Source organism: Ursus americanus, chromosome 22 (assembly GCF_024610735.1).
Source record: "Ursus americanus isolate L20-20 chromosome 22, mUrsAme1.1.p, whole genome shotgun sequence".
In the NCBI taxonomy this organism is placed as follows: domain Eukaryota; kingdom Metazoa; phylum Chordata; class Mammalia; order Carnivora; family Ursidae; genus Ursus; species Ursus americanus.
In genome coordinates, this window is record NC_142148.1 from 23,369,153 (window position 1) to 23,385,499 (window position 16,347).

Here is a 16,347-nt window from a genome sequence, read left to right on the forward strand (position 1 = left end):
GTAGACTGTCCATGGAACATAGCTATCCTTACGTAACAGCATATACAAAAATTAATTCAAAGTGAATCAAGGACCTAAATGTAAGACCTAAAACAATAACATTTTTAGAAGAAAACATAAGATAAAAATTTCATGACATTGGATTTGGCAATGATTTCTCAGATACGACACCAAAAACACAGGAAACAAAAAAGAAAAATAGACATTGGACTTCATAAAAGTTCTAAAATTTTGTATATTAAAAAACACTATCCCCATAGTAAAAAGGCAACCCAAATCATGGAAGAAAATATTGGCAAATCATGTATCTCATAAGAGATTAATATCCAAAATATATAGATAACTCCTAAAGATCAACAACCAAAACAAAAAACAAACAAACAAAAAGCAAACAAAAAAACAACACGATTAAAAAATGGGCAAAGGACTTGAAAAGACATTTCCCCAAAGAAGACATACAATGACCAATAAGCACATGAATCATCACTAATCATTAGAGAAATGCCAATCAAAACTACAATGAGATAGCAGTATTAACAACTGAATGACGGCAATGCTCTCCCATCCTTAATTATCACAATCTCCCTAATGCCTAATGCATAAAGTTCATACTGTTCAGCCTTGTCCTGTGTTCCTCCAGGGTCTGGCCCAAACTTAGCTGATACATTCAGCCATGCTGTTCTTCTAGGCCCACTTTCAGCTCCAGCTGAAGCTCTCTCAGCCCCTGGGCAGGAATGCTGCAATGACAGGGAAATGAATGGACAGCACAAGAGCTCAGGAAAACTGGGTTTCAAGTCAAGCTTTGCTACTTCTCACAACATGAAATCTTTTACAAATTATTTCACTTCTCTGGGCCTTTGGTGCCTCAACTGTAAATGAGGGAAATATTTCAGTAAATGGGCTTTCTAGATATAGGTTTTTTAATTCATTCTGGCTGACAGCAAGAAAGAGGGCTGGAAAGTGAGAATTGGAAAAAGCTTCACAAAGAAGATGGCATTTCAGATGGTTATGAAAGAATAAGCAGGATTTAGACTGGCTCAGATAAGGAACAGACCAATTCAGGGAGAAGGGAACAGCATTAATTAGCTTAGATACAGAAGCGGAAAAGCACAGGCCAGTCCAGAGGCCAATACCAATCCTAAATAATATTTTCATCTACCAGTGGTGTTTTTTCATAAAGCTATATTTATTTGATAGAAAGCACTATATTTTGTTCTATATGTTCTGCCTATTCTCATGCAATTAAATTATCTTTATTCTTAAAGTGATAGTGATATAAGCTGATATTTACAGTTTCAAAAAAAATTCTTACCTCATAAAATTTTAAATTGCAAACTTTGGGAGGTCCCTGCTGAAATATTTGTGAAATTTTTAAAAATCTCAATCATTTGGTATAAAATAAAACAGCGACCAATTCAGTTTAGACCTTAAGCTACATTTTGTGGGCTGTAAGATCGAAAAGATAGAATATTGAAGTCCTGAAAGTCAAATAAAGATGATTCTGGATTAAAGACCTTTATCTTTCCCTCGTCCAGCACCTGGATACAGGTGAATCACTGCAGTAAGGTGTTAACCTTCAAACAGAGATGCGCAGAGTCAAGTTAACCCTCTAGACCTCACATTTATTTGTTCCAGAGCCCATACTTGCTAATCAGCTTCACCTCTTGGTTGAGGGGATTTCCTGAAGGGTCTCCATGGAGTCACATAGGTTTTATGACAAACCCAGGTCCTGACCACTGCTGGGTTGGCTCTACTCTCCCATCTGTACCTAAGCACAGACCCAGTGACTGAGAAAGAGCTGTACTTGCAACTTTTCTATAAATTTAGGTATGTTTCAAAACTTTAAAGATTGATAATATAGACTAGGGAGGGATCATCTATTGAACCCCAAATGTTTAGTTTAAATTTTATTCTGTAAAGAAAAGCCAAAAAGGCCACTAGATTAAAGGCCCCTCCTCCACCTCAAAACTTTTTAGCTACTAAATCCCAAGCCATGAAGGAATGGAAATGATCTTTGCCAGAATGACCACCTGACAATCGGTGCCTACTGCTTATCATATCATAAATGAAATGGAATGAGAGGTTAATCCTTACTTTCATAAGCTTAAAATCCTTTAATTAGAGAGATCCAAACCACCCACTATCTAAGGCCAGTCTTGGGGGACAGTGATCAAGGAAAGCAAGAAAATACACGTGTAGGAAAACACCAAAGGAATGCAAAAAGAATTAAGTGTGGTCAATCATCACACATTTCCTAGAAATGGTGGATTTTGAGCTAAGTTTGAGGGAAGAGTGAGAAAAGAGACTAAGGGTTCATGAGAGGAAAGAAGGGCATTTCGGAAAGGATAGAAAAGTCATGTGGCTGCCAGTCTTGAATCTCTACCTAACAACGCCCTTGGACATGTGTGATATGTATGAGTATTAGCACCACTGCACAGTAATAAATCTTTCCAGTATGTTTTCTCATCTTTTTAAAAAATATTTATTTGAGAGAGACAGAGATAGAGAGAGCACAAGCAGGAAGGAGGTGGAGAAGCAGACTCCCCACTGAGCAGGGAGCCCGACACAGGGCTGGATCTCAGGATCCTGGGATCATGACCCAGGCTGAAGGCAGACGCTTAACAGACTGAGCCACCCCGGCACCCCTGTTTTCTCATCTTTTATCTCAGCTAATCCTTATGGCAATTTTTTGAGATAGGCAGGACAAGATTTGCTATCCCATTTGAAAGGTCTGGAAACTGAGGCTCAGAAGGGTATCATAACTTGCCAAAGGTCACAAAGCAATGGTTAGGACCTCTGCCTGCAGATCCTCAGGCTAGGCTTTAAAAATTTTTTTTAAATATATATGCTCAAGAGATTGACCTTTTGGGGCGCCTGGGTGGCTCAGTAGTTAAGCGTCTGCCTTCAGCTCAGGGAGTGATCCCAGCATTATGGGATCGAGCCCCACATCAGGCTCCTCCACTCGGAGCCTGCTTCTTCCTCTCCCACTCACCCTGCTTGTGTTCCCTCTCTCTGGCTGTCTCTCTTTCTGTCAAATAAATAAATAAAATCTTAAAAAAAAAAAAAAAGGAGATTGATCTTTTCAAAATGTCTGATATGTCATACTTCTAATTGAAATTCTTCATTGGCTACTTAGCACTTGTCAAAGCTGCAATTTTACATCTCTGTGTGTGAAATACAAATTCCTGATCCTCCCCAAAGCTTCTCCTCCCAGTTTTCTTTCTTCTCCAATTCAACCAATGAAAATTCCATTTTTCCAGATGCTCAGACAAAAAACCTTTGAAATATTCTTTTTTAAAAAAGATTTACTTATTTGAGAGAGTGAGAGCAGCAGAGGGAGAGAATCTCAAGCAGACTCCCCACTGAGCAGGGAGCTTGATGTGGGGCCATGATCCATGAGATCATGACCTGAGCTGAAACCAAGAGTCGGAGGCTTTACCAACCAAGCCACCCAGGCGCCCCAAAAAACCTTTGAGATATTCTTGACTCCATTCTCTTCTACCCCACATCAAGTTCATCAGCAAATCCTATTGGCTCTGCTTCAAAATATTCCAAAATCTGACCACTTTTCACAACCTCTACCCTTATCTCCATTTTTTATATTTTGCCTGAACTACTGCCTGTTTATTGTCCCTTTGCCTTTGCCCTATGCCCTCCATCCACTACTCTCAAGGTAGAATGCAGACTACATATAGTAGATATTCAGTAAAAAATTGTTTGATGAGTGGATACATGAGCACATCTCAGCTAAAGAAAGGATGTTATTTCTTTGAGGTTTGCCCTTTAATGTCTTTAGCCTTATAAATTACAAATTGCAGTCAACATTTCTAAAGCTAGCCCTAAATCCACAAAATAAACTGCTGGCCAGACAAGTGGCGAATTGAAGCCTGATTTGCCACAAGTGGCAAACTGTCAAAGAAGCAAAGGCTTTGTAAATAAGCATAGTGTCTACAACAGAGAATATAAGTGTTCTGTCCAGAAGAAGTTACAACTGCTATGTGACTGGCCAAGTCACTTCCACTTTCTAAGCCTCAAGTTCCTCATCTGTTAAGTATTGTAGTAAACCATACCCAGGTTCAAAAAAAAAAAAAAAAAAAAACAAGGGAACAAACGTACAAGTACAGTATAAAGGAGACATAGTTTATTATTAGAATAAATAGAAAAATCTCAGGTATTACACGAGATTGTAAGTTGGGTGGTAGAATATGGCTGTCAATGGGGCTAATGTAATCTTAGGTATGTAAAGGTAGAGCAAAGAATGCTAATAGTTCCCTGCCCAAGGCAGACCATAGCTAGAATACTTCGTTAGAGATAATGACCAACAGAGTATGTCCAGAGGAGACTGACATGGATGATGAGGGAGTTGTTCAGGAAACCACATCATATAAGGAATCTGGGAATGTGGACTCAGTATTACCTCATCCATAAAATAAGAACACTAGACCAGATTAGGGGTTTTCAAACTGAGGTTTACAAATCCCTAAATGTTCTACATACAGAGCTTATAGGGACCTCAGTGACAAGGTGAAGAAGCCAAAAGAATGTGGCTCTGGTCCTCCCATTCATGTTTCAACCAGATCAACTCTGCTCTTGCCTGTTTTAGGTATGGGGATCTTGGTAATAATGATAAAAATAGCTAACACACTGTTTGCCAAGCACTAAGCCCTTTACACAGATTATTCCAATTATTCTGCCAACAATCCATGTCATAGGAACTATTATTATTCCCATTTACAGATAGGAAAAGTGAGGTTTAAAGAGGTGAGGTGGGGTGTTTGGGTGGCTCAGTTGGTTGGGCGGCTGCCTTCGGCTCAGGTCATGATCCCAGGGTCCTGGGATAGAGTCCCGTGTTGGGCTCCCTGCACAGTGGGGAGTCTGCTTCTCCTTCTCCCTCTGCCCCTCCTCCTGCTCATGCTCTCTCTCTCTGTCTCAAATAAATAAATAAAATCTTTAAAAAATGAAAAATAAAGAGGGAGGCAACTTGCCCAACTAATAAGTATTAGAGTAAGGATCGAAATCCAGGCAGAGTCCAGAGCCTACTGTTGTTAATCACTATACATATAATTTTTATTTGAACAGAAGGATTCTAATGCCTTAAAAAATTGATAATTACTGAATTAGATGATCTTCAAGGCATCTTCTAGATTTAAATTTTTATAATTCCACATTCAGCCTAGCAAAGAGATATAACTGCCCTCAAATATCACAAAATAGTATTATTCTATGTAGCTCCATAAAATAGAATGAAAACCATAGGAAGAGGATTGAGTGGAGAGAAAGAAATAGGGAGGGAATACATCTAAGAACTTTGTAGCAGAGATGCCCAACAATGGGACAGAGAATGAGTGAACTCTGTGGTCTTGGTAGTATTCCATAATCAGAATGATCACACATGGGGATTGCTGGTGATGGAGATATTGGGGCTACAATTCCTGCTTTGTTTAGGAAGTAGACTAAATGACCTCAAAGGAGGGGCACACCTGGGTAACTCAGTCGGTTAAGCATCTGCCTTCAGCTGGGGTCATGATCCTGGAATCCCGGGATCTGAGCCTCATGTTGGTTCCCTGCTCAGCGGGGAGTCTCCTCCCTCTCCCTCTGCCCCTCCCCACTTGTGTTCTCTCTCGCTCACTCTCTTTCTCAAATAAATAAAATCTTTAAAAAATAAAAAATAAATGACCTCAAAGGATCAGAACTGAGAATCTCAAACTCTCAGATAGAGGTTCAAGGTATCAGACACTGAGGATCATTATCAATGCCCAATTTCTCTCATACCAAATCCGAGAAAAGAAGGAAGGCCCATCCTCAGCTCCATGCCTTTTATACTTGCAGTTGTAAATGTGAGATTACCCTAAAGCATGCTCCCTCCTGACTCCTGCTACCTTCAAGGGACAGGAATTCACCATTGGGATCCTACCCTACCTCCAACCTCTCCCTGCTGCCCTGTCACTGCAGTTCCCTACGTTTGTGACAGTGATTCTAAAGATCAGTGCTAGAAGTAACTTTAACAAGTATCCTGTTCATCCCCTACAGTTTACAGGTGGTAAAAAGCCCAGAGAAGGGCATTATCTAAAGCCATTCTCCTCATTATTTACTAAACACACTGGTATAAGAAGTCAGGGCCAAACACAAACTCAAGAAAGTTGACAGGAGCTCAGAACACTGAATCAGGCTTCAAGACAGTCTCCATTTATTATATATTTACAATCACATATGTTAGCATATATAATATTAATCTATAACAAACTATATTATTATACATTTATTATTCATATCCCACCTACTTCTAAAAAGTGACCAGTAACTTGGATAACACAGCCTACTTGTCTCATTTTCACCACAGGGAGGAATTCTTTAAGGCATCAAGGGTCATGAAACCAAGGGAGAAGTGAAAGAAAGAGATTAGAGATCCACCTTAAACATGAATTCCTCCAGCCCTCCTCTGCAATCTGCCCACCAGATTCACCGAGAAAGACTGTTCCCAGCAACAGTTATTTCCCCACATACCTCCACTAGCATAAAGTGTATGCTACCAGCACTAGTACTGCCCCCAGGCAAGGGGAGCAGACTCTCTACCTCAGCCCTTTCACCCCCAACCTTCTAAAATCCTGCCTTTATTTCACCATTTCAAACAGAAGCCCAGCCCACCTACTGAGTCACCATAAAGTCCCTATAGGTTGCATCAGACAGTCTAAAAACCACTTCCTCTTCAGAAACAATCATAGACTTCTGAACTATAAGAGTCGGAAGAAGAACCTTGCAGAGTATCTGTAGTTAATCCTCTACCACTCCCAAAAAGGGAAGGTCTAGAGAAGGGAAGAGATGGTCTGAGGCAATCTACTTTCTCAAGTGAGTGTTTTTCCATACCGTGTATACATATTTTTTTATTATGTTATGTTAGTCACCATATAGTATATCATTAGTTTTTGATGTAGTGTTCCATGATTCATTGTTTGCGTATAACACCCAGTGCTCATTGTAATATGTGCCCTCCTTAATACCCATCATTGGGCTAACCCATCCCCCCACCCCCCTCCCCGCTGAAACCCTCCATTTGTTTCCCGGAGTCCATAGTCTCTCATGGTTCGTCTCCCCCTCTGATTTCCCCCTTCATTCTTCCCTTTCTTCTCCTAATGTCCTCCATGCTATTCCTTATGTTCCACATGTAAGGGAAGCCATATGATAATTTTCTTTCTCTGCTTGACTTATTTCACTTAGCATAATCCCCTCCAGTTCCATCCACGTTGATGCAAATGGTGGGTATTCATCCTTTCTGATGGCTGAGTAATATTCCATTGTATATATGGACCACATCTTTATGCATTCATCTGTTAAAGGACATCTCGGCTCCTTCCAGTTTGGCTATTGTGGACATTGCTGCTATGAACAGTTGGGTGCACATGCCCCTTCTTTTCACTACATCTGTATCTTTGGTGTAAATATCTAGTACTGCAATTGCTGGGTCATAGGGTAGCTGTATTCTTAACATCTTGAGGAACCTCCATACTGTTTTCTAGAGTGGCTGTACCAGCTTGCATTCCCACCAGCAGTGTAAGAGGGTTCCCCTTTCTCCACATCCTCGCCAACATTTGTTGTTTCCTGTCTTGTTAATTTTTGCCATTCTAACTGGTGTAAGGTGGTATCTCATACCATGTATATTTTAATTAGTAAATACACTATTGTGAAACCAGCAAAGACATAGATGGAGGACAAAAAGGTCCTTTCCTTCCCATATCACTGAAAGGAACTCCAGGACATGGACCTAGGTAATTAACAGAGTCCTTGGATATGAATGCTAGGACAGTACAATCTAGGGTCTGGCTTTCCATATCACTTTGACAATCTTCTCCCTGTCAGAACATGGGCTTATCTCACCTTTCTACCTTCTCAAATACACATACACATACCTCCCAGGGATCTGGAGAATTCTAAATATCACACTCTGGAATTCATACTTGGGAGAACACAGGGATTCCGAGAGCAGAGTTTCTGTACAAAGGTCACTCCTAAAGTCACCTGCCTCTCAGAAGCTCTGGTTTCTAAGGATTAATAATAGCCAGAGGCTATAGGGCAATGATTTAGCTGAGGATGAGAGGTGAGATGGCACACAGATGATGACAGTCAGAGGCAACTGAAAAAAAAAACAGTGGAAGGAATGGACTATACTAATTTTCTTGGGTCTTGGAGACTGGGGTCCTCTCCTGGAATAACCTAGGGATTTAGCATTTAGTATAAACTGCCAGAATAATAGCCGTCAACCACTCTCTGCCCTCTTTCCGCACAAACCCTTTAATTAATCCTCCAAATCTTCTACTGTCCCCCAGTGTCTCTTCAACTAGCCAGTCCCCACTCCTTGAACTACCCCTAACATCCCTATCTCTCCCTGAATGTCTACTCCAGTAAGTTTGTCACTGACCGCCTTCTCACACATGTACACATTAAGCCCCTACTAACACGTCTACAGCCACACTAGGAGGAAGAAAGTACAAGAGAGGTTGAAACCAGTTGTTTAGAGGGCAGATTCAGCTTTTGGATCAGATGAGCATGTACCTTTGAAAAAGGTAAAATGTTATACAGACTAGAGGGACTGTTGACTCTTCTGTCCCAACTTTCTGTTTCTCTACCATCTACATATGCAGTTACCTAAGTTGGTTTTTTTCCTCCAAATTACTTTAAAATTTCATCTTTCCATTCCATTCCCACCAGCAGTAACCCAGTTCAGGCACCTCTACCCTGAATAATAAACTCCCAGCAATCTGGCTTCACACTCCCATTTCCATATGTATCCATATTAATCTTTTTAAACCCAGTTATGACCACATCATTCCCCTTCATATACTCCTTTCATAGGTCTCCAAAAAATAGTCAAGATCTTCCATTCCTGGACCTTACCCACTGTTGAAGACAACCTTGACTCCTCTTGGTTTCACTCCCCACATCCAATCCAAGTCAGTAGATTTCACGGGCTCTTCACTCAAAATAGATCCAGATTTTGACCATTTCTAACCACCTTCAAGATACTTCTATGGTCTAAATCACCCACATTGCTCATCTGATTTCTATAATAGCTTCCTAATTGGCCTCTCTGCTTCTACTCTTGTCTTCTGTCTATTCTCAACACAAAAGACAGAAAGATTCTAAATATACATCAAATGGTTATCACTTTTGTGCTCAAGATTGTCCAGTGGTTCCCTATTTCACTATAAATAAACCACAAAAGCCTATAGTGTCTTTCAAGGTTCTACACAATCTAGTGTCCTGCTCACCTCATTCCTAATACTCTCTTTTTCTCTAGTTCACACTGCTTCAGCTACACTAACTTCCAGCTGGTCTTCAACCAAACAGCAGCACACTCCTACCTCAGGGCTTTTGCACTTGCTCTTCCATGTACTTGGAATATTTCTCCTTCCCAACCCAACTATCTGCATGGCACACTCCATTTACTTCCTAAATGTCTGCTCAAATGTCAACTTTATCAGACAGTTATTCCCTTATCAACCCCCACTCTTTGTTGTCATTCCCTTTTCCTTTATGCCACTCTGTAGTTTTCGATAGCACTTATCACTACCTGTCATGTATTTATTGGCTTGTTTGTTTATTGTCTCTCTCCTGAAGCTGAAATAGAACCTCCATGAAGGCATGGATATTGTCCAGAATAGTTCCTGATATGTAGCAAGTTCACAAAAAGTATTTATTGAATGAATAAATTGTTCCCTATATGAACTCTTCACTCCAGACAAATTTGGTCTTCTCACTGTCCCAATATAATAGTAATGATGGCGAATATTTTTTGAATGTTTTCAATGTGCCAGGAATTGGACACATCAGTTTGTTATACTATTCAATCAATAACTCCATGAGATGGAAACTTTTATCCACATTTTACAGTTGAGACTCAAAGAGATTAAATAATTTGTACAAAATCATACAGCTATTTAGTGGCAGAAACAGGACTCAGGTTAGTCTGACACCAAAACTTATTCTCCTAATTTTTATCATACTGCCTCCCTACATGCTTTCTCCCTTCTATGAACTATTTGTGTAAGTGGCTCTTTGCAATTTGGCCCATAATTGCTTTCCAGCTGATTTATATAGGCCCATTTGGTGTTCCAAACAGAATGTCAATTCCATGAGACCAAGATCTGGGCCATTAACACGTGATAATACATTTTATCTTATATTTGTAGGCAAATGAACTTAAAATTAATTTAAATTAATTTGACTAATATGACAAATTTCTCTTTTCAGCTGTCAGAGCCTAGTGTTGGACAACGAGAATAATGAAGTAGGATCATATGGAGAAAAGAAGAGCTGACTAGGAGTGAGGCTATCTGGAGACTGGTCTCAGCTCTCCTGTCTCCAAGCACGTATATAACCCTTAAGCCAATCACTTAGCCATCCTTGTCTTTATCCATCTGTAAAGAGAATTGACCTAGATGGAATCTAAACGGTCACTTCAAGTTCTAAAAATACTATGATTCCATGAACATCTACAATGTGTCAAGCCAAAAGTAAAAGGCCAGATTCTTCCTTAATATGGATCTAAAAGCACTATTTCCTCTATGCATTATTTCAGAACATGCCCCAAAACAAGCAATGAGCTATAAATGTGGTTTGCTAATGCCACTAGAGCTATATAAATGACATATTTAGGTTGAAAAGAAAGTCATACTGTGGCACCATAAGAAGTATATCAATTGGAGGAAATCATGAAAAAGATGTCATTTTAAAAAGCATTAATAAGGGTGCCTGAGTGGCTCAGTCAGTTAAGCAGCCGACTCTTGATCTGGGATCAGGTTATGATCTCAGGGTCCTGGGATCAAGCCCCATGTCCAGGCTCTGCGCTTCAGGATTCTCTCTCCCTCTGCCACCACCCCCCCCCCCCGCCACATGCATGCACGCACTCTCTCTCTCACTCAAATAAATAAATAAACCTTTTTTTAAAAAGGTTTATTTTTATTTAAAAATAAAAATTAGAGCAGGAAGAAGACAAACTCAAAAAAAAAGATTTTAGAGGAAAAAGACAACTTCATAGAATAAATGATATGATAGAGTTTGAAAAATATTGAGAACAAGCTAAAGGCAAATAATGCAAGAAAAAATGGCAGGCAATTTTTAACTTCAGATAAAACAAAAAAAGAAATTCATAAAAGGAAATGCAATCATAATATATATCTCTTATATAAACATTGGTTTTAAATTAACTAAAAAACAGAGCTAGGTAGATGAAAGAAAGAAGTTGGAGGAATATATAAGAACCAAATTCTCATCTATCATAATAGGAAGTCATACTTTCTAAAGTATGCAGTATTAGTATATTATTTAAAATTATGGAGGTAAAAAAGGGAAATAACCAAATATCTGGCCTATTTGCACTTTACTTTTTTATAACAACTGTGATTTATTTGTAGCTTGGTTTTACTTTATTATTAACATAAAATAATTGAATAATAATGGCCCATGTAGTACTTGTCTCCCATTCCTCTACCCCTATTTCCATAATACCTAATATATGACTGACCATCCAACATCTTTAAAAATTCTTGTTAGTTGAGTGACCAATGTAAAAATGGGGTGAAGATGTCTTGTTGTGGAGTTATAGAATTTTGCACTAGAAGCAAATTTAGAAATTATATAGTCCAGTGCTTCCTAATTGGGTGTCCCAAGGAATACTGTTTCTTGTAATAATAGAATGCTGTAAAAAGTGTTTGGGGTTCAAATAAATTTGGGTAATCCCATGTTTAAAAAAATTAATCAGGTATCTTTACTGTAGGAATTCTTGGAGGCTTTATGTTAATACATAGTGGGAATCCCACAAGCAATTTATTATGTAGTGTTTCTCAGACTCATTTGTTTCATGAATTAAGCCCCTGCTAATATCTTTAGTAATGAGTGGTTTCTGGAGCGTTCTTTAGAAAACACTGATCTAGTCTACTACCCTCATTTTACAAATGGGAAAAGAAAGGCTCTCTAGAGCCTGTTCGGGTCTGGATAGAAATAAGGGCTTCAGAATTCTGGAGCAATCAATCTCCAGTACTTGAACAACTCTGGCCTATGTTTTCTCAGCCTTTCATCACACACCTGGATTACTTTAAACCAGGAAACAACATCAGGCACAAGGATCTTCTTTACCTATCTTTAAAGATTTTCTGATCCCTAAGGAACTTAGGAGGTGAACCCAAGTGTCAGCTGCAGCTCAAGCCATAAAGTCCCAGGACAGGAGCTAAGGAAAGTCCCAACAGACATTAAAGACTGAGTTTCAGTGGCAAAGTAACCCCAAATTGAGCAATGGCAATGTGAATACACCACTCACATTTGTACAGTGTTTTCCAATAAGTAAATAAATGCTTTTACATCATCCCATTTGATTCTCATAACAATCTAATGAGAAAGGACAAGGGTGAAATTATTATCCCAATTTTATGGAAGAGGAAATGGACTCTCAGAGAGTTAAATGCCTTGCCTGTGTTATGTAGTCAGTGAACAGCAGAGTTGGGCTCACATTAGGGCTCTTATCAATATATCATATAACCTGGGCAAATTTTGACTGAGTACTAATTAACTCTTCCACGAAACATCCAAGCTGCTCCTACTGGCTCACTTAAAAAGGAACAGATCAATTCTCAAAGTGCTCATGGGTGGTGGCAGAAACAACACCCCAATTACTGAAACTTCAAGGTCCTATTTGGGTTCAGTATAGTAACACCTCCTATAAGCTATGTTGCGGGAAGGAGGAGATCTTAAAAAGTTCCCACTGTGGGGGTCACCTGGGTGACTCAGTAAGGTAAGCGGCTGATTCTTGATCTCAGTCTTGATCTCAGGGTCGTGAGTTCAAGCCCCACGTTAGGCTCTGCTAGTGTAGAGCCCACTTAAAAAAAAAAGTTGGGGTACCTGGGTGACTCAGTTGAGCAACCGACTCTTGGTTTCGGCTCAGGTCATGATCTCAGGGTTGTGAGATCAAGCCCTGCATCAGGCTCCATGCTCAGCACAGAGTTGGCTTAAGTTTCTCCCTCTCTCTATGGCCATCCTCCCCACCCCCCTACCCCGTGCTCACTCACTCTCTCTCTCAAATAAATAAAAAAAAAAAGTTCCCACTGGAGAGGCAGAATGACCTAGTGTTACCAGCAAGGTGTCAAACAGACTTGGGTTTAAATCCTGGCTTACCCTATGACTTTATTCCTTTTTTCACTATTGTAACTCTCTGTGCTTCACTTCTTCACCTACATTGCAAAGCTACTGAAAAGCTAATGTAAAGAATTAGGGGGATAGGGGTGCCTGGGTAGCACAGTCGTTAAGCGTCTGACTTTGGCTCAGGGCGTGATCCCTGTGATCTGGGATCGAGCCCCACAACAGGCTCCTCTGCTGGGAGCCTGCTTCTTCCTCTCCCACTCCCCCTGCTTGTGTTCCCTCTCTCACTGGCTGTCTCTCTGTCAAATAAATAAATAAAAATCTTAAAAAAAAAAAAAGAATTAGGGGGATAGCACAGTGTCACAATTATGAGTAAACTCTATAACTATACTACCTGGGTTTGAATCTCAGCTCTACTTCTTATTAGCTGTATGGCTTTGGATAAGTCACTTAACATCTTAGAATTTGCTTTCACACATGTAAAATGAGGAAAACAGTGCATTCTTGGTTGTTTTGAGTATCAAATGAGACATCTGTTAAGCATTTGAGCATAGTGTCTGATGCTACTGGGGAACATCAAAAAGATGTGACCGCTGATTTACCTGACTGATCCATGAGCTGGACCCTGGAACTAGGAGACTTCTTACCCCCTTCCATGCCCTTGGAATGTGGGTTCCACTTGCCTTTCCTGCTCCCAGAGGCTATTCCAAGGATATAGCCTTGCAATATGGTGACGTGGTATTGAAAACACCTGCACAGTACTAAGCCCACTTAGGAACTCTTTACAAACTTTTAAGATTTGGAGGGCAAGTGCAGTGATCCATTCACCTTGCTGCTGCCCAAAACAAGCTTTTTATGTAAATTCTCTTTGCTTATTAAAACTGTCACCTACCAACCTGGAGTGGTTGCCTCTTTCTTCACTCTCTCCCTGCCCTGTTTATGGGAGCTGGTTTCAGATTACACCTGGGAAACTCCAGAAAGGACTGTGAACCAACAGGTACTATAGCTCACTCAAAGATAACGATGACAACTGTGGTCCTGGTAGTGAAAAACTCAATACCCATTTCCTCCCAAAGCATATGAGAAAGAATGCTACTCAGTCTTGTTTGTTTCCATTTACCCTCTCCCCTCTTTTCTCTCCAACTACAAGTCAAGAATACTAGCCTAGAAATCAGGACACTTGGCTCTGAGTGTCAGTTCAGTCACATACTAATTAAGTGATTTTAGGGAAGTCATTTAACTCACTTGAGGTATTTTTCCTCATCTGGGATTAAATTAATGATATTTTACTTACTCTGCCAGGTTGTTGCAAGCATCAAATGAGTTAATAGATTTTAAAGTACTTTGTTAACTATGAAACACTATATATATATGTGAGGGGTAACTTTTTATCTGTCACAGACTTCAAGATAGATGTTTTTACCAGTAAAAAGCAACTTTATCTCCAAGTTTCTTCTCGTGGACAATTCGATCCAGTACGTTGTAGCAGATGTTAGTAGTTGCTCCTTTCATCCACTCAATGAAGATTTTTCCTTTAGTCACATCAAAATTGTACTGGAGGAATGGGCCAGGACATGAAGTCTTCCAGTAAAATTCCTTGGCAATGTCTCCCCAAAACTCTGCAATAGCAAGGGAAGCCCAGACATCACTAAGATTCTCAGACATATTTATCCTCCAGATGGTTTACTAGTCTATGACAGGAACAAGTTACAACTTCTCTGCCCTGTACTCTAGGACCCACTACCTAGATCCCTCCTCTGTCTAATTTTATCACCTACTACTTTCCCAGCTTACCTTCTATTCCCATGGGCTGAATCTTGACTCAAATTTCTTCCTTCCCTCCTCAAAACTGCCATTCCATTTTTCATCATCTATTCAAATCATAGCCACCCAGGGCTATCACAATGCTTAGCATATTGTAGTCAATCAGTAAATTTTTTAAAGAATTAATTAGTGAGGGGCGCCTGGGTAGCGCAGTCGTTAAAGCGTCTGCCTTCGGCTCAGGGCATGATCCCGGCGTACCGGGATCGAGTCCCACATCGGGCTCCTCCGCTATGAGCCTGCTTCTTCCTCTCCCACTCCCCCTGCTGTGTTCCCTCTCTCGCTGGCTGTCTCTCTGTCACATAAATAAATAAAATCTTAAAAAAAAAAAAAAGAATTAATTAGTGAAAGGAAGAAATCCTTTACCCACAGAGTCTTCCGATACACGTAACATCTTTCTCTTAATTTGTTCATTCACTCTTGGCAATGATTTAATGAGTACCTCACTCTCCTACTACATCTTGCCCAAGTGTCACTTGCTATGTGCCAAATGTCACTTTAAGTTCTTTATATGTATTATCTCATTTAGTCTTTACCACAACCATGAGAGGTAGGCTTCATTTTCATTCTCATTTCGTTGATCTAAAAATCAAGGCTCAGAGAAGTTAAATAACTTGCCCTAGGTTATACAGTTACTAATCAAGATGTGAACGGCCCTGAGGAAGACATTTTTGCTAAAATCTAAAAGATGAATAAGAGTTTTTCTCCACTTCCCCACCAGGAACAGAGTACCCACCAGGAACAAGAAAAAGAATAGCAGGAATTGGTGTGTAAACTGGGTAGATCATGCAATCCTTCTGGGCATGATAAGGAATTTGATATTTATCCTAAGAGGAATGGAAAGCCATTGTAGGATTTCAAGGAGAGGGACATGATCAGATTAATAATCTTAAAATATCTGCCTGGCTATTCCATAGAAAATGTATTCAACAGGTAAAACATGTAATTGCAGAGCACTTAGGATACTGTCCTAATTACAGAATCAGGAGCTAAAAGGGAAGGAAGAGACACACTTAGAATCATAACAATGAAAGTAACTTCAGAGGTTATCACCCCTTCATTTCACCAATAACAAACCAAATTCATAAAGGTAAAGTGACTTGCTCAAGGTTACAAGACTCAGTTTATACAATCGAGTTGGAAAGATAAGACTAACACATGAAATACTTCTGAACGTGCAAGACAGAATATAGATGAAAGCTAAATCACATGGTGTACAACTTGCAATCAATTCAGGAAATCCAAATTAAGTCATTCCCAAGGTGCAATTATATACCTATAAAACTAACAAAGATTAAAAAATAAAAAGATAAACCTAGTGCCAGAGTGGCACCGTAAAAGAGATACTCTTATATGACAATGGCATTGTAAGAAATTGTCATAATCTTACTGGATAGAGGG

At 39.7% G+C, this 16,347-nt stretch overlaps 1 protein-coding gene across 2 annotated transcripts in view; it reads right to left on the reverse strand.

The window, feature by feature from the left end:
• Positions 1–16,347, reverse strand: part of ACSS2 (acyl-CoA synthetase short chain family member 2) — a 45,486-nt gene that overhangs the window by 25,171 nt on the left and 3,968 nt on the right. For both annotated transcript variants that reach the window (XM_045806205.2, XM_045806215.2), the window contains exon 2: positions 14,549–14,744. In XM_045806205.2, the coding sequence (XP_045662161.1) occupies positions 14,549–14,744 (196 nt within the window). The remainder of the gene's footprint in view (positions 1–14,548; positions 14,745–16,347) is intronic.